At 53.6% G+C, this 16,943-nt stretch overlaps 2 protein-coding genes across 2 annotated transcripts in view; both read left to right on the top strand.

The window, feature by feature from the left end:
- Positions 1–16,943, top strand: part of CARD10 (caspase recruitment domain family member 10) — a 34,219-nt gene that overhangs the window by 14,392 nt on the left and 2,884 nt on the right. The window contains exons 8-16 of the mRNA XM_049771545.1: positions 2,345–2,479; positions 3,440–3,555; positions 4,025–4,053; positions 4,403–4,496; positions 12,157–12,316; positions 12,603–12,696; positions 13,658–13,901; positions 14,001–14,070; positions 15,541–15,643. Coding sequence (XP_049627502.1) covers positions 2,345–2,479; positions 3,440–3,555; positions 4,025–4,053; positions 4,403–4,496; positions 12,157–12,316; positions 12,603–12,696; positions 13,658–13,901; positions 14,001–14,070; positions 15,541–15,643 — 1,045 coding nt within the window. The remainder of the gene's footprint in view (positions 1–2,344; positions 2,480–3,439; positions 3,556–4,024; positions 4,054–4,402; positions 4,497–12,156; positions 12,317–12,602; positions 12,697–13,657; positions 13,902–14,000; positions 14,071–15,540; positions 15,644–16,943) is intronic.
- ELFN2 (extracellular leucine rich repeat and fibronectin type III domain containing 2) overlaps positions 13,918–16,943 on the top strand; it is a 109,520-nt gene continuing 106,494 nt past the window's right edge. Inside the window, exon 1 of the mRNA XM_049771557.1 lies at positions 13,918–13,928. The gene's annotated coding sequence lies outside the window, so the exon portion shown is untranslated. The remainder of the gene's footprint in view (positions 13,929–16,943) is intronic.

Here is a 16,943-nt window from a genome sequence, read left to right as displayed (position 1 = left end):
TTTGTCACTCTAAAGAAGTAAAGAAAAGAAAAAGAAAAAAAGAAAAGAAACTTTAGCCTAGGGGAGCATGAGGAGGGTCTGGTGGGAGTTGGGGACACCCAGGGATGGGAAGAGTCCACACTGGGAAGAATTGGGGGTCCTTATCTGAACTTGGGGAGAGGCAGGTTATGGGGGGTCCTGGCTGCAGGCCCCTCATCCCCGCAGTTGGACATACTGAGGGGAGGGGGCCATACTGAGTGGGTATGGGGGGCTGATTTGGTTTTGGGGGTCACACCTAACGATGTTGAGGTGCATCTCCAACCTCAGTGCTCGGGAGTCACTCCCGGCAGTGGTTGGGGGACTGTGCGGTGCCGGGAATGGAATCTGGGTCTCCAGCAGGCGAAACCTTTGAGCTCTCTCTGCAGATTGGGATGAAAGAAGATATATATATATATATATATATATATATATATATATATATATATTTTTTTTTTTTTTTTTTTTTTTTTTTTTTTGGTTTTTGGGCCACACCCGGTGACACTCAGGGGTTACTCCTGGCTATGCGCTCAGAAGTTGCTCCTGGCTTGGGGGACCATATGGGACGCCAGGGGATCAAACTGAGGTCCGTCCTAGGCTAGCTCTGGCAAGGCAGACACCTGACCTCTAGCGCCACCGCGCCGACCCCGAAAGAAGATCTTTTTGTGATTGTTTTGCATTTGGGGGTACTGAGACTTGAACCCACCCCATAGGTGGAAGAACGGGACTCCAGGCCCACCCTTCATTGGCTGGGTGTAGGTCAGGGTCTTGGGGAGCAAGTTGGGGAGGTGGATGCACATAGATCTCTGAGTTTAGGGGTCAGTCCTGGGGCCGAAAGTCGAGTAAAAGCTGGTTTTGCCTTGTATGGGGACCCCATGTCCCTCACATTGTCCAGTTCCTGTCATTTGGGGGCCTGTGAGCGAGCCTGGAGACAAAAAACCCAGAAAGCATCTGGGATTTTATTTTCAAACTCTCTTTCTCTTTGGCTCTTAGAGAGAAAAAAACCATTAAGCCTCCCAGGGCCTGTGCACTGCCCACCGGTGCTGTCTCCCTCTTGGGTCTCAGGGTCTCTGCCTCACCACCCTTCCGTGGGCCCTTTGCACATGCTAACTCTGGCTTCACTTTGATCTTCTTTCCCAGGGCTCCCTGAACTTCTTGCTCTGATCGTAGGACTTTTATTTGTCTTCTTGTATTGATATGGTATATTATGTTGATTGACTTGCATAAGTTAAATCATCCTTGCATCTCTGGGTTGAATCCACCTTGGTCATGGTATATGACCTTTTTTCTTTTCTTTCTTGCACACCCAGCTGAGCTCAGGGGTCATTTCTGGTGGTGGTTGGGGCCATCATATGCCCAGGTTCGAACCTAGGTCCACTGTGTGCGAGGCAAATTCCCTCCTCTCTGTGCTATTGCTCTTGCCCCTTGTGTATAACCTTCTTGATGAATTGTTGGGGTTCTGTTTGCTAGTATTTTGTTGAGAATCTTTGCATCTGTGTTCATCAAGAATATTATCAGCCTGTAATTCTCTTTCTCCTGTTTTTATTTTTATTTTTGGGTCACACTGGCAATGCTCTGGAGTCACTCCTGGCTCTGTGCTCAGAAGTCACTCCTGGGAGGGACCATATGGGATGCTGGGAACTGAATGTGGGTTTGTCTTGGGTCGGGTTGGCAGGATGTAATCGCTGGGCTATCACTCTGGCTCCTTTTTTTGGTAGTGTCTCGGTCTGCTTTTGTTGAGGTTTTTGCTCAGAACTTGTTTTCTAAAATAATAATAATAATAATGAAAATAAAAAATAATAATAACTTGCTTTCTCTGGAAAATTCTTCAGTGCCCTAAACTAGGAGCAGGCTTGGGAAAGCGTCCCTGCTCTGAGCATCTTTGTCCCACAAATAGCAGGGTGTGTAGTGAGGGCAGAGAAGGGGCCACCATGACAGTGATGGTTGGAATGGTCATTATGCCTTTGGCATTTTTTTTTGGTTTTTATTTTTATTTTTTATTTTTGGGTCACACCGGTGGCACTCAGGAGTTACTCCTGATTCAGCGCTCAGCAGTTGCTCCCAGCAGGCTTGGGGGACCATGTGGGAGGCCAGGATTTGAACCGGGATCCATTCTGTGTTGGCTGCATGCAAGGCAAACACCCTACTGCTGTGCTATTGCTCCAGCCTTCTTGACATTTTGGCTTTCACTCTCAACGATCTGCTAGTTGGCAGCTTGCAGTGGGCAGAGACTGGCTCTGGATATTAATTGATTTTAGGTGATGTGGGGTCCCTGTTACCCGCGCTGGGTAGCCCTAGCCCCTCTGACTGATCCCCTCTCTCTCCTCAGGCCTGTACCTCCTTCCATTCCCTCTGCTCCAACCACAGCAGCACCTGGAGTCTGAGCGAGTTCCCTTCACCCCAGGGAGGCCCGGAAGCCTCCTTGGAGGCTGCCATTTTGGGGGGCTCTGAGCCCCACACCTCAGTAAGTACCTGTGCTCCCTGAGTCTGGGATGACTAGCTCATGACGCTCTGGTCTCACAAGTCATGTGTGTGTAGGGCGGGTTCTGTTTCTTCATCACTCCTGAGAACTTGGGGTCCATAAAGGTCACAGGTTTTTTTTTTATTTAGTATTGGGACTATTTGGGGTGTCAGGGGGTCAAACACAATCCTCATGCATGTCAGGCTCACACTTTCCCCTGAGCCACAGGCCAAACTCCTTAGTGTTCTTTTGTTTTTGGCCCACACGTGGCAGTGCTCAGGGGTTACTCCTGGCTCTGTGCTCAGGAATCTCTCCTGGCAGGTGCAGGGGATCATATGAAATGCCGGGGATCTAACCCAGGTCCGCCATGTGTAGGGCAAATGCCTTCCCTGCTGTGCTATTGCTCTGGCCCCTCCTTTTTTTAGGGGGGGGGCCACACCCGGCGGTGCTCAGGGGTTACTCCTGGCTGTCTGCTCAGAAACAGCTCCTGGCAGGCACGGGGGACCATATAGGACACCGGGATTCGAACCAACCACCTTTGGTCCTGGATCAGCTGCTTGCAAGGCAAACACCGCTGTGCTATCTCTCCGGGCCCTCCTTTTTTTTTTTTTTTAATATGGGGTTACACCCAGTGGTGTTAAAGGAGAGCATTCCCAGGGATACTCGGCCAGGAGATTTAGGGCGCTGGCTTACCACTAGGATCAGATACGGGGTGCTCGGGCACTGAACTCAGGGTCTTGCAGATGTCAGGCTGGCTTCTCCCATCTGAGCTCTTGCCCTGGCCACCCCTCTGCCCTGTACCCCATATCTAAGCTCACCCAGATATCTAAGCTCACTCTGAGCTGGAAGTCCTCCCGTGACCTCCCCAGAAAGCCCCCTCCTCTATGCTGCACCCCATGTTCCGCCAGGTGTGTGGGGCCTGAGAGGGGTGGCTTGGGGATCCAGGCGTGTGGTGACTTGCAGGAGGAGGCCACGGACAGCGAGAAGGAGATCAACCGTCTGTCTATCCTGCCCTTCCCGCCCAGCGCAGGCTCCATCCTCCGGCGGCAGCGCGAGGAGGACCCCGCACCCCCCAAGAGGTACCCTGAGACCCAGAGAGCACTGAAGAGGCTCAGGCAGGGTGGGGGCTGCCACTGCCCCAGGATACTCAGATCTCAGAGTTCCCCTGTCACTGCCCCTGCCTGCCCTTTGGGGCCAGCACCCCGTATCCGTATGACCAGGTGGTAGAAGTCAGGGGTGGAGCCTGGAGGTCAAACTTCAGCCTCTGCAGAGACTCTGGGTCAGGGCTGGGTTGTGCAGAGGCCAGATCATTTGTGGGAGTTGGGGGGGGGTCCCTTTTGCCTCTCAGCATCTCCCCATCTGCCATTCCCCTTGGTACATTGGGCCTGAGGTGCCCCTTGACCTGGTAGGATTCCAGAATGGGCTGAAGACAGGACCAAGCACAGTGGCTCATGGGAAAACTAGACATGGGTGGCCAGGAACTGGGGAACTGAAGGGAAACTGGGGGCTCAGAGCACCCCTGAGCCTCAGTGTCCCCCCACTTTTCAGGTCCTTCAGTAGCATGTCAGACATCACAGGTAAGAGGAAAGTGGACTGGGGAGGGTTCTTGGGGGCTTCTCAGCGCAGCTTAGGCCTTGGCTTGGACCCCCCCTCCTCCCTGGGACACCCCCCCCCATGGCCCAGGTCAGACAGGAAGGCCCTGCAGAGTAGGTCACCCAGAACCCAGGCTCCCCCCCCCTCCCTGCTCTCCACTTCCTGCCCTTCTTCCCTCCTTTTCCAGTAAGCTGAAGGTTGGCCTGGTGGGGTTTGGGGGGGGTCACCACCCTGGCTTCACACCTTTATAGGGGACTCAGTTTCTATTCTCCTGGACCCTGACCCTACCCTGTATCAGCCACACACCCCTGAACCCGCATTTTCTGTCCCCAGGAAGTGTAACGCTGAAGCCCTGGTCCCCTGGTCTCTCTTCGTCCTCGTCCTCAGACAGCGTGTGGCCACTGGGCAAGCCAGATCTCCTTGGCAGGTACCACAGCTGCAGGGGGAGGAGCCCCTGGTGTGAGCCCCTGATTCTGGGAGGGGTGTGGGGGGCTGAGGCAGCATGACCGCGGCTGAAACACATCATCTAGTGACACTCAGGGGTTACTCCTGGCTCTGCATCCAGAAATCACTCCTGGTAGGCTCGGGGGACCATGTGGGATACTGGGGATTGAACCCAGGGCACCATAATATAAGACAGGCCCTCTGTCACTAAGCTCTGTGGGTGTTTGCAGTCCCAGTACCCAACTTCTATTTGTTTGTTTGTTTCTTTGGAGGCCACCCCTGGCAGTGTGCAGGGGTTCACACTCCCTGTGATGCTCGGGGGTCAAACCCAGACCTCCTGCATGCAAAGCCATGCCCACTTGGTGCCAAGTCCTCTGCTATGTCTGGCATACAGTAGGTGTTCAATAAGTGTATGCTGGGGCATGGAGGTAAGGCATTTGCCTTGCATGCTGACGGACGGTGGTTCGAATCCCGGCATCCCATATGGTCCCCTGAGCCTGCCAGGAGCGATTTCTGAGCACAGGAACCCCTGAACGCTGCTGGGTGTGACCCAAAATCCAAAAACCAAAAATAAAAAAAAATAAGTCTATGCAGCAGGTGCATAATAATATGCACACACAGCAGGTGCATTCATTGGGCTGTGGGGCCACTTGCCTGCTGATCTCCGGAGGGGCAGGCAGCAGGGGAGACCACCCAGAGGAGCAGGACGTGACCTCTGAACCCAAGTAGGCAGGGGCTGCTGAGTGACGGGGCCCCGGGGAGCAGAGCCTGGAGAAGGGCTTGCCGGCTGGCTGGGGTTGTGTGGACTTTGGCTCGAGTGCTGCGGGAGCCCAGGGAGGGCTTCTCTAGGACAGAAGGTCTGGCGGTCAGCTGGCTTTGCTCTGAGTCTTTCTGTGTGATTGGAGGAAATGGGAGGTTCCGAGGAGTTAAGTCACTTGCCCTAGGTCACACAGTACCACCCCCTCGAGGCCCAGGAGCCAGTTAAAATGGGGGCCTGGGGACGGGTCTGGAAAGCTCCCAGTTGCAGGTCAGATCGCATGGACCTGCTGGCCTGCATGGCCCCTACACAGGGGCCCGGCAGGATGTAGCCTCCCGCTCCCCACCCCCTCCTCGGCCCTTTGCCCAGAGTGACATTGTTTCTGGGGGAAGGGGCGGGGGCACCTCCCTTCCTGCCTGCTAGCCCTTCCTCCCCCTGCAGCAGGGTCCTGGCTGCTGGCCACTGGGCTCCTATGAGGCCAAGGGAGGGACCTAGACCCTGGATCATCTGTCCACCCCCCTCCCCATGTTCTGGGGATGGAGGGGAGAGAGAGACAGAGAGACAGAGAGAGAACAGAGATAGAGACAGACAAACAGAGACAGAGAGAAAGAGAACAGAGACTGAGAGAGATGGGAAGTAGAGGTCAGTGTCCGGCTCTGCACAAATACTGGACTTTGGAACCACTTAAAATTCCAGGCCCAGCCCTGTCACTAGCTATTGTGGGGCCCTAGGATAGATCCACTTCCCTGGCCTCTGTTTCCGGCGCTGTGAAATGGGTCATGGTAGCTCCAGCCCTCCCCCATCTTGGGGGTGCTTGCCACGGAGGAGCCCAAGAATCCGAGGAGAGATTTTGGGCCAAGGGAGGTGACCAGAGGAAACTTCTGGGCCTTTGACCTTGGATGATTCTTGAGAGAGCGCCGCCCAGGGCCTTTCTTTCAGTCCCATTATACAGCTGGGGAAAGTGAGGTCCAGTGGGGCCCAGATGAGCTGGAGCGACAGCACAGCAGGGAGATCGCTTGCCTTGCATGCTGCTGACCCCAGGCTCGATCCCTGGCATCCCATGGGTCCCCTGAGCATTGCCAGGAGTGATTCCTGAGTGCAGAGCTAATTCTCAGAACCCGGGTGCTGCTGGGTGTGGCCCCAAACAAAACAAAACAAAAACAAACAAAATGTAGGACATCTACAGGTCCCAAAGTAAAGAACTATGAACAAAGTAAAGAACTTAAAAAACAAACAAACAAACAAACAAATAAACAAAACACACAAAAACAAGATAAAGAACTAAAGAACTATGAAAGTAAAGAATCTATGTGCTGGGGCAGAGAGATAGCGCAGTGGTAGGGCGTTTGCCTTGCATGTGGCCAACCTGGGAGGGAACTGGTTTGATTTCCGGCATTCCATATGGGCCCCCAGCCTGCCAGGGGTGATTTCTGGGCTCAGAGCCAGGAGTAACCCCTGAGCGCAACTGGGTGTGGCCCCAAAAAATGGATCAATCAATCAATCAATAAAGTTTAAAAAATAAAGAATCTTATGTGCCCAAGAATACATGGAAATTGTCTGGAGCAAGAGGACAGCGGGGAGGACACTTGCCTTGCATACAGCCAATCTGGGTTCGATCCCCGACATCCCATAGGGTCCCCTGAGCACTTGCCAGGAGTAATTTCTGAGTGGAGAGCCAGGAGGAACCCCTGGGCATTCCCTCCCTACCCTCCAAAAAAGAGTAGTCTAAACCTCTGCCTTTTTGTCTCAAGTTCCTAGAGACACTGGAGGTTCCGCTTCTAAGCTTCTATATTTTTGGGGGTCTGTATATTTGGCAATGCTGGGGGCTGTGTGTGATGTGGCGCTGGGCATTGGACCCGAGGCCTGTACTTCAGCCCTGTGAACCTTTTTTCTTGGCTTCCTTTGCTCCTTAGAACTCAGGTTCAGCAGTTGCTGCTTATTTACTTTTGCAGCCCTCTGGTCCGGTCTGCCATTCATTCCGGGGGTGCATAGGGGGACAGAGCCAGTGGACCCATTGAGGGAGGAATGCCACCACACAGAGGTGATCTCCTCCAAATTACACCTTATCACAGTGACCGTTTTATTTTTAAACTTTATTTATGTATTGGTTGGTTGGTTTTTGGGCCACACCCAGCGGTGCTCAGGGGTTACTCCTGACTCTGCACTCAGAAATCACTCCTGGCAGGCTGGGGGACCATATGCTGGGAATTGAACCGGGTCCCTCCCGGGTCAGCAACATGGGAGGCTAACACCCTACTGCTGTGCTTTCTCTCTGGCACCACAGTGGTCTTCTTATGGGGGCCACACCGGGTAGTGCTCAGGGATGACTCATGGCCTCTGCATTCAGGGACTCACTCTTTGCAGGACTCCGGACTGTGTGATGCCAGGGATGGAGTCCGAGCTGACTGTGTGATCAGCAAACATCAATGTTATGCGCTATAATCTAGCTCCAGCCCCTGGATGTTTCATATTGTGTTGAGGGGAGACTCTTAGGCAGTGCTCAGCCTTGGAGATTGGTTGAGTACTAGGCCCTAGGGCACAGTACTCCTTGGGCCTCCTTGGGCAGTACCAGGAAACACCCATGCTACAACCCAACATCTCTGGATCCTGCATCCTCAGCCATGAGCTCTTACCCTGGCCCTGTGTGTCTCATGTTTCTTTTTTTCCCCTTTTTGTTTTTTGGGCCACACCCAATGGTGCTCAGGGGTTTCTCCTAGCTCTGCACTCAGGAATCACTTCTGGCAGGTTCAGGGGACCATATAAGATACCAGGAATCGAACCTGGGTCGGCTGCATGCAAGGCAAACACTCTTCCTGTTGTGTTATCATATCTCATGTTTCTTGTGTGTGTGTGTGTGTGTGTGTGTGTGTGTGTATCTCAAGTCTCTTAAGCTCCTAATTTAATTAATCAATAATTTTAGGCTTTTTGGGCCATACCTGGAGGCTTTCAGGGGTTACTCCTGGCTCTACGCTAAGAAATCACTACTTGCAGTCTGGGGGACCATATGGGATGCCGGAGATTCAACTGGGTTCATACTGAGTCGGCCGAGTACAAGGCAAATACCCTACCATGTGCTATCATGAGCACTTAGTGTGTGTGCGTGTATGTGTGTGTGTGTGTGTGTGTGTGTGTGTGTGTGTGTGTGTGAGAGAGAGAGAGAGAAAGAGAGAGAGAGAGAGAGAGAGAGAGAGAGAGAGAGAGAGAGAGAGAGAGAGCGAGCGAGCTTCTTCGTCTCTTTCTCCCCAACTTTCTGGCCCGGTCTCCCTGGAGGAAGCCCCAAAGACACACCCAGGACATGGGGTCACGAGATCGGGTTGGATCCCAGGCGGGAGGCGGGTCAGTGTTTCTCTTCCTCCATCAACAGTGCTGGTCGGCACCCAGCGAATTTCACAACCCACTTAGGGAGGCCTGCAGTGTGTGGGGGGGCCCTGGGATCCTCATTTCCCCACTCCTGTTGCGTGTTTAAGGGGCGTCATGGTTGTTACTTGGGGGATTCTGGGGCTGTGGAGCAAAGGTCTGTCTCTTTTACCCACGTCCAGGCCCCAGTTCATGTGGGGGTTTGGACCTGGATCCGTGTAGCCCAGCCCGGCCAGCCCAGGCCTGAACAACCCTCTCCCAGCCCAGATCTGGCCTGTCTCCAGCACGGCACCTCTTGGCATTCAGGGTGAGCCCCAGGCTGAAGGAGCTTTTAGAACCCTGGTCCAGCTCTAGCCCCGTGGGCCTCCTTCTTGGTTTTGTTTCCTTGGCGTTTGGGGGCTGTACCTGGTTGTACTCAGGGGCTACTGCTGGCTTGGTGCTCAAGGGACCATGTAGAGTTGGGGTGGAAGTCGTGGACAGCCATGTGGAAAGCAAAGTATGAGAGAGAGAGAGAGAGAGAGAGAGAGAGAGAGAGAGAGAGAGAGAGAGAGAGAGAGAGAGAGAGGGAGAGGGAGGGAAGGAGGGAGGGAGGGAGGGGGAAAGAGAGAAAGGGAGAAAGAGAGAGGGAGAGAGAAAGGGAGAGGGAGAGAGAGAGAGAAGGGGAGAGAGAGAGATCTTACCTGATTTGATCTTCAGCACCCCATATGGTCCCCTGAACCTGCCAGGAGTGATCCTTGAATATGGAGCCAGGAATAAGCCCTGGGCACTGCTGTGTGTGTGTGTGTGTGTGTGTGTGTGAGAGAGAGAGAGAGAGAGAGAGAGAGAGAGAGAGAGAGAGAGAGAGAGAGAGAGAGAGAGAGAGAGACATAGAGACAGAGACAGAGACATAGAGACAGAGAGAGTAAAATGAGAGAGAGAAAGAAGAGAGAGTGAGAGAGAGAGAAAATATACTCCCCCTATTTGAGTCATCTCTCACCCCTGGCTGGGTTTTTGGTTTGGTTTGGTTTGGTTTGGCCACACCCAGGAATGCTCAGGCTTATTCCTGGCTTTGCATTCAGGGATGGCTCCTGGCATAGCAGGGTGGTAGGGAGACCATCTTGGGATCAAAACTGGGTCAGCTGTGTGCAAGGTAAACTCCCAACTCAATGCACTATCACTTCGACTCTTCTGGATTTTGTTGTTGTTGTTGTTGTTTATTTTTGCCTCACCCTGCGGTGCTAGGTGATTCTTCCTAGCTCTGCACTCAGAAATTACTCCTGGCTGGCTTGGGGGACCATATGGGATGCTGGGGATCGAACTGGCTGGGCTGAGTGCAAGGCAGATGCTCTGTTGCTGTGCTATCGCTCCAGCTCCAGTTTTTGTTTTTTGAGGAGGTACCTTCGGGGCCATACCCCGTGGTTCGCAGGGGTTGATCCTTGCTCTCTACCCAGAGATTACTCCCACCAGGGTGCCAGGAGCCAATCCAGAGATGTCTGATTGCAAAGCAGGCGTCTTAGCCTGTTATTACCCATCCTGTGTTTGGACCAAGTGCAAAGGAATGAGACAACTCCACCTGGGGCGCCAAGATGCCCTGCTGTAGGCATGGATGCTACCTGGTTTAGGGTTCCTGCCTTGCCCACCCCAGGTGGCTAGCAGGGGACAAAGTGACTGGATATCTATTTTTTGTTTGTTTGTTTTTGGGCCACACCTGGTGATGCTCAGGGGTTACTCCTGGCTATGTGCTCAGAAATCGCTCCTGGTTTGGGGGACCAGATGGGACGCCGGGGGATCCAACCGCCGTTCGTCCTAGGTTAGTGCATGCAAGGCAAATGCCTTACCACTAGTGCCACCGCTCCAGTCCCACCATGCTGTATTCTTGTTGGTGGTGGTGATGATGGTTTGGGAGTCTCATCTGCAGTGCTCAGGTCCTGGCCTTCCATTTTATGCCCTTCCCAGGCTGACTCTTCTGGAAGTTGTTTCCCAGAAATTGTCTTAATTAGAACAAGAAGTGTCGCCGGGTGTCTGGCACACGGGAAGCGCCAGCTAGGTTGCTGCTGCTATTATTGTTGTCGCTAGATTCTTCTAGCGTCTGTCCCCCACACCTTTGCTCGAGCCAGCCCTCCCGTCTGGAGCGCAGCCGGCTCACCTCCGCCTTTTCCGGGTGCAGCTGTTCCTCCTCACGGTCTAGAGACCAGCTGCTGCTTCCCCTGGGAGTCCTCCCTTCTAGGAGCCCCCACCGTCTCTAGGAGCACTTTAACCTTGTCGGGAGGTAACGGGGACCCCCTCTTTAGGCTGAGCTCATTGTCATAACCCGATCATCAGACACAGGGCGAGGGCTCAGCGCTGTGCATTTAAAAAATGCAGGCTGGGGTCTGAAGAGATAGCACAGTGGTAGGGAGTTTGCCTTGTACCCAGACAACCCGAGATGGACTCAGGTTTGATCCCTGGCATCCCAGATGGTCCTCCGAGCCTGCCAGGAGCGATTTCTGAGCACAGAGTCATGAGTAACCCCCGAATGCTGCCAGGTGTGGCCCAAAACAAAACAATATTGCAGGCTGGGGGCTGGAGGTAGGGCATTTGCCTTGCACACGGGTGGCCCAGGATGGATTGCGGTTTGATCCCCCGGTATTCCATAAGGTCCCCCAAGCCAGGAGTGATTTCTGAGCTCAGAGCCAGAGTAACCCGTGAGTGCCAATGGGTGTGGCCCAAAAACCAAAACAAACAAACAAACAAACAAAAATGCAGGCTGGTTGTTGTTTAGGAAAAAATTTCAGGGTAGGAGACACTGGTTCTATCCCCAGCACCAACAAACTGACAAAACAAAAACAAAAGGGGCTGGTGAGATAGCACAGCGGTGTTTGCCTTGCAAGCAGCCGATCCAGGACCTAAGGTGGTTGGTTCAAATCCCGGCATCCCATATGGTCCCCCATGCCTGCCAGGAGCTATTTCTGAGCAGATAGCCAGGAGTAACCCCTGAGCACCGCTGGGTGTGGCCCAAAAAAAACAAAAACAAAAACAAAAACAAAAAACTACAAGCCAGGGTGAAGTAGAGCTATATAGTACAGCCAGCAGGGTGATTGCCTTGCTCGTGCCTGACCCATGTTCTGCTTTATCCCCTGCCTCTCACAGGGTCCCTTGGGCCTTATCCAAGAGTGATCCCTAAGCACAGAGCCAGGAGCAATCCCCAAGCACCTCCCGGTGTGGTCTCCTAAAATTCCAAACCAAACACAAGCCAGAAAGCAAAACATGAGGGGCATGAGCGGTGGCACAAGTGATAGCCTTGCACGTGCTAACCCTGGGTGTGGCCCCAAAATCAAAAACCAAAAAAAAAAGTTAGGTCCCGGGAAGGGCTGAGAGGACAAGTGACTTTGGAACTGAACTTCCAGGGATAAGAGGGGCCGGGTAGGCGGAGAGGCGAGGGAATGGGGTGCAGTGGCCCCTTCCAAGGTGGGCATGTTGGCATCTTGGATTTTTGGTTTTTGGGGCCATGCCCTTCCATTGGATGGACATACTCATGACTACTCTAATTCCCATCCCCTGCTTTCCTCAGTTCTTTGGCCATCCGCTTGTCAGGCCGGAGCCCCCCAGGAGGGCCTGAACCCCACAGTAGAGCTGCAGATGGCTTGCCCTTTCATGCCGACAGCTGGTCTGGGGCTGTGGTGCGAAGAGTCTTATCTGGACCTGGGTCTGCCCGAGTGGACATCAGAGAGGTGAGGTCCCCCTCTCTGAGGTGGGGGGCGGGTACCCTGCGATTGGTGGATTTTTGGTAGTGGGTGGGCAGGGTAGACTCAGCAGGACCAAAGGCAATCTGATTGGGCAGGGACTGGGAGGTGGGACCGCCCCACCTGGCTGGATTCCCTGCTCTGAATCCTGGGTGGAAAGGGATGAAGCAAACAGGTGTGTGTTTCTTGGGAGATGGCTCAGGAATGATGAGAGCCAGAGTGGGGGGTTCCCCAAAAAGTGACTTCTTTCCCACCCTTTGGGGATCTCTCCCAGCCCCGGGCAGAGGCTGGCCTGGATGGAGACATGCAACAGAAAACCATGACCTGGAACCAGGTGTCCACCCTCCCCTTCCTGCTGGACTCCAAAGGTAAGTTTTAGGGGGTGCTGGAGTCAGAGTTGAGGGGTACACAGAGGGATCATGCAGCTTTTCTTTTTTCTTTCATTCAGCAATGACTTTTTTTGTTTTGTTTTTTGGACCATACCCTGTGGCACTCAGGGGTTACTCCTGGCTCTGCATTCAGAAATCACTCCTGGCTGGCTCAGGGGGACCCTATGGGATGCCAGGGACTGAACTCGGATCTGTCCCGGGTTGGCTACATGCAAGGCAAATGTCCTACCACTGTGCTATCCCTCTGGCTCCCTCAGCAATGCTTTTATGTTTGGGCCACACCTGGTGGTGCTTAGGGGTTACTCCAGTCTCTCTGCTCAGGCGTCATTCCTGGCGGTGCTTGGGGGAGAATATGAGATGTCGGGGATCGAGCCCGGGTGCACCATGTGCAAAGCAAATGCCCTCCCCAATGTGCTGTTCGTCCAATCCTTTCCATCCATTCAGTCCAGTTCCTGACTAGGGCCAGATGTTGAGAATTAGAGGCTGCCCCCACCCACCCCCTGCTTGATTCCTGGCACTGCCTCCCACCTCCAGCTCTGCTCCCCCTCCCCGGTTCTGTATGCCATTTTTCCCCCATGCAGCTCACAGGGAAAGGTCCAACCAGGCTTCGAGTCCTGGTTTCAGCCCTCCTGGGCTCAGTCCTTGACCCTCCCTGGACCCCAGACTCTCCCCATAAGAAGGGGGCTCCCTTAGAGGCTGGAGAAATAGCATGGAGGTAGGATATTTGCCTTGCATGTAGAAGGGCAGTGGTTCGAATCCCAACATTCCATACAGTCCCCTGAACCTGCCAGGAGTGATTTCTGAGCATAGAGCCAGGAGGAACCCCTGAGCCCTGAGGGTGTGACCCAAAAACAAAGAAAAGAAAGGGGCTCCTCCAAATTTGGAGACTTCGCTGACCTTCCCCTCCTTGTGTCTTCCCTGCTGCCCTGTGGGCATCCAGCCTGCCAGTCGTTCCATGAGGCCCTGGACACTTGGGTGAAGCGGGCAGGCGCTGAGCCCCTGTACATCCGTGCCAACTTCAGCCTGCCCGAGCGGGCAGACCCGCACGCGCTGTGCGTGAAGTCACAGGAGATCCTTCGGTTGGTAGACCCGGCCTATAAGCGGCGGCAGGAGTGGTTCTGCACGCGGGTCGACCCCCTGACACTGCGGGACCTGGATCGGGGCACAGTGCCCAATTACCAGAGGTGATAATGACGGATCCAGGGTGGGAGGTGATGGAGGAGAGAGCTGAGGGGCTCCCCTTCTCCCTGAGGGGGGGTGACCATGCTATTGTGCATTCACAGAGCCCAGCAACTCCTGGAAGTCTGGGAAAAGAATCTGTCCTCAGGTCGGCATCGGGGTCCCCGAACGAACGTAAGTAACAGGGCAAGGGCAGTGGGTACTGGGGTGCCCCCTCCCCACCCTCCTGCCCAAGATAGGTGTTCATCCGACCACACCCACTGCTGGAGCAAGGCTGGGGCTCGCTTTCTCGGGGAGTTCAGGGGGGCCCAGTGAGACTGTACCTTGTGCCCAGAGGATGCCCGGGTCACGCCTGCCACAGCAAAGCACCCGACCTTTTGCACTTCCTGTTTTGGGGCCGGGTGATAAGGGTCAAAGATACCCCAGGTCACGGGGATGGGGTTTCTCAATCACCCACACCGGAACCCCACCTCTGCTGCCTCAGCTGGCCTCCTCAGCCCTTTTCCAATTTTATTTATTTGCTTGGTTTCAAGCCACACCTCGCTGTACTCTGAGTGGACTCCCAGCTCTGTGCTCCGAAATTACTCCTGGCAGGGTGTGGGAGACCAAGATCATATGTGGTGCTGGGGATCAAACCTGGGCTACCATGTACAAGGCCAGCACTTACCCCATTGTGCTATGGCTCCAGCACCTCTTCCCTGATTTTATTTATTTTGTTTATTATTCTTTTGATTTTTGGGTCATACTTGGCAGCACTCAGGAGTTACTCCTGGCTTTGTGTTCAGAAATCGCTCCTGGCTGGCTCGGGGGACCACATGGGATGTTGGGATTCAAACCACCGTTCATCCTGGATTGGCTGCATGCAAGGCAAATGCCCTAGCGTTGTTCTATCTCTTGGGCTCCCTCTTCCCTGACTTTAAAACTAATTTAGAGGGGGACTAGGGGCTGGAAAGATAGCATGGAGGTAGGGTGTTTGCGTTTCATGTAGAAGAACGGTGGTTCGAATCCCGGCATATCATATGGTCTCCCGAGCCTGGCAGGAGCAGTTTCTGAGTGTAGAGTCAGGAATAATCCCTGAGCGCTGCCGGGTGTGACCCAAACCCCCCAAAAAAGAGGGGGACCAGGGGCCAGAGAGATGGCATGGAGGTAAGGCGTTTACCTTTTATGTAAAAGGTCATTGGTTTGAATCCTGGCATCCTATATGGTCGCCCGAGCCTGCCAGGAGCGATTTCTGAGTGCTGCTGGGTGTGACCCAAAAAGCAAAAAAAAAAAAAAAAAAAAAAAAAAGAGGGGATCAGGGTGATAACACAGCAGGTAGAGCGTTTGCCTTGCATGCGACTGACCCAGGTTCAATCTCTGGCATCCCATATGGTCCCCCACAGCTTGCCAGAAGTGATTCTGAGTACAGAGCCAGAAGTAACCCTTCAGAGTTGCCGATGTAGCCCCCAAAAGAAAACAAAACAAAAACAAACAAAAGTCTTGGCCTGCTGTGAGTTCCAGCACTTCCGTGTGTGATGTGTGGGACGCAGTTTGTGTATTTTGTTTTCTGTGAGTGACATTGCATGTGTGTGTGAGTCCCCTGGTCTGTTCCCTTAATTTTTCCCTCAAAGCTGACATTTTGGGCACCCTTTCCCCCCACTGCAGCTGAAGAAGCGAGCTCTAGACCAGTTCCGGCTGGTGAAACCCAAGCACCTGGGAAGCCCTGCCGGAGACTCCCCAGAATCTCTGCTGCTGGAAACCTGCTCAGGTGAGTGAGGGGAGGGGAGGAGACCTGTCACAGGCCGAGAGCACCTCTGCATCCTCTGCCCAGATTTGCTCATGAGGGCCTGAGAAGCTGGATTTTCTCCCGTGGGAGGTGCATGGGTGTGACTGTGGGTCTGTGTGAATTGGGGGTCAGGCTTGCCCCTGTCTGGCTGAGCATCAGATGAGGTGGGGGGTGTTGCATTAAATAATTAACGATGGGGCTGGATGGCGGTGGATTTCTCTCCGTGCCATTTCAGTCCACGTGGCTCTGCAACCTCCATGCAGTCGGTGAGTCCCAGGCCCAGGTGAAATCACTCACTCACAGTCAGGCGTCAGGAAGCAACAACTTTATTCAAGCCCTAGCCACCACGTGTGTGTGGCCTATTCATAACCTTTTAAGCACAGCAATATTTTGCTAGCCCTGCATCTTATTTCCTGTTAGCCATCTTCCCTTTGGGCTCCATGCTGGTCAAAGACCAGAACACAGAAACCCAGAAGCCAGAGCGCACAGCAGCGCAGCAAGGGCAAAGAGCCAAAAGGGCCGAATTCCCTTGGTCCAAGCCTTATCTAACATTTCCCAGACCCCTCCCAGGAATGGGAGGGTCTTGTAGGTAAGGTTACACCTACTATCCGGTTCCCAAGACCCCTCCCAGAAATGGATGGGTCTCAAGTACACTACAGGGGGGTGCTTCTTTCATGGGTGGGGTCAGGCGTGAGGTCCCCTGAGTGATTTTTTTGTTCATTTGTTTTTGGGCCACAGCCAGCAGCGCTCAGGCGTTCCTCCTGGCTCTGTGCTCAGAAATCACTCCTGGCAGGCTCGGGGGACCATATGGGATGCCGGGATTCAAACCACCATTCTTCTGCATGAAAGGCAAATACCCTACCTCCATGCTATCCCTCTGACCTCCTCTCCCCATTTTTTGGCCATACCTGGACGTGTTCTTGGTTAGTCCTGGCTCTGTGCTTGGAAATTACTCCTGGCAGGCTTGGGAAACCATTAAGGGATGCTGGGATCGAACACCAAACACTTGTCGGCCACTTACAAAGCAACCATCCTCCTAGATCTAGTTTAGATCTAATTTAGATCCAGTGATCTAGTTTAGAAAAAGAAATTTTGTTTTGAGCTAAGCAGCCGCAGTAAAAGAAATGGCCTGTAGGGGGCGAAAATGAGACAGAGGGCGAGGGCAGCACCTTTGGCAAGTTTCAGCAGGTGAGAGACAGAGACAGAGAGAGACAGTGACAGAGAGACATAGACAGAGACACACAGAGAGAAGAGACAGAGAGAGACAGATTGGCAAGTTTCA

The sequence above is a fragment of the Suncus etruscus genome, chromosome 4 (assembly GCF_024139225.1).
Source record: "Suncus etruscus isolate mSunEtr1 chromosome 4, mSunEtr1.pri.cur, whole genome shotgun sequence".
NCBI classification, from domain to species: Eukaryota; Metazoa; Chordata; class Mammalia; order Eulipotyphla; family Soricidae; genus Suncus; species Suncus etruscus.
The sequence above is the reverse complement of the archived record's forward strand: the minus strand, read 5'-3'. Positions and strand labels throughout refer to the sequence as shown.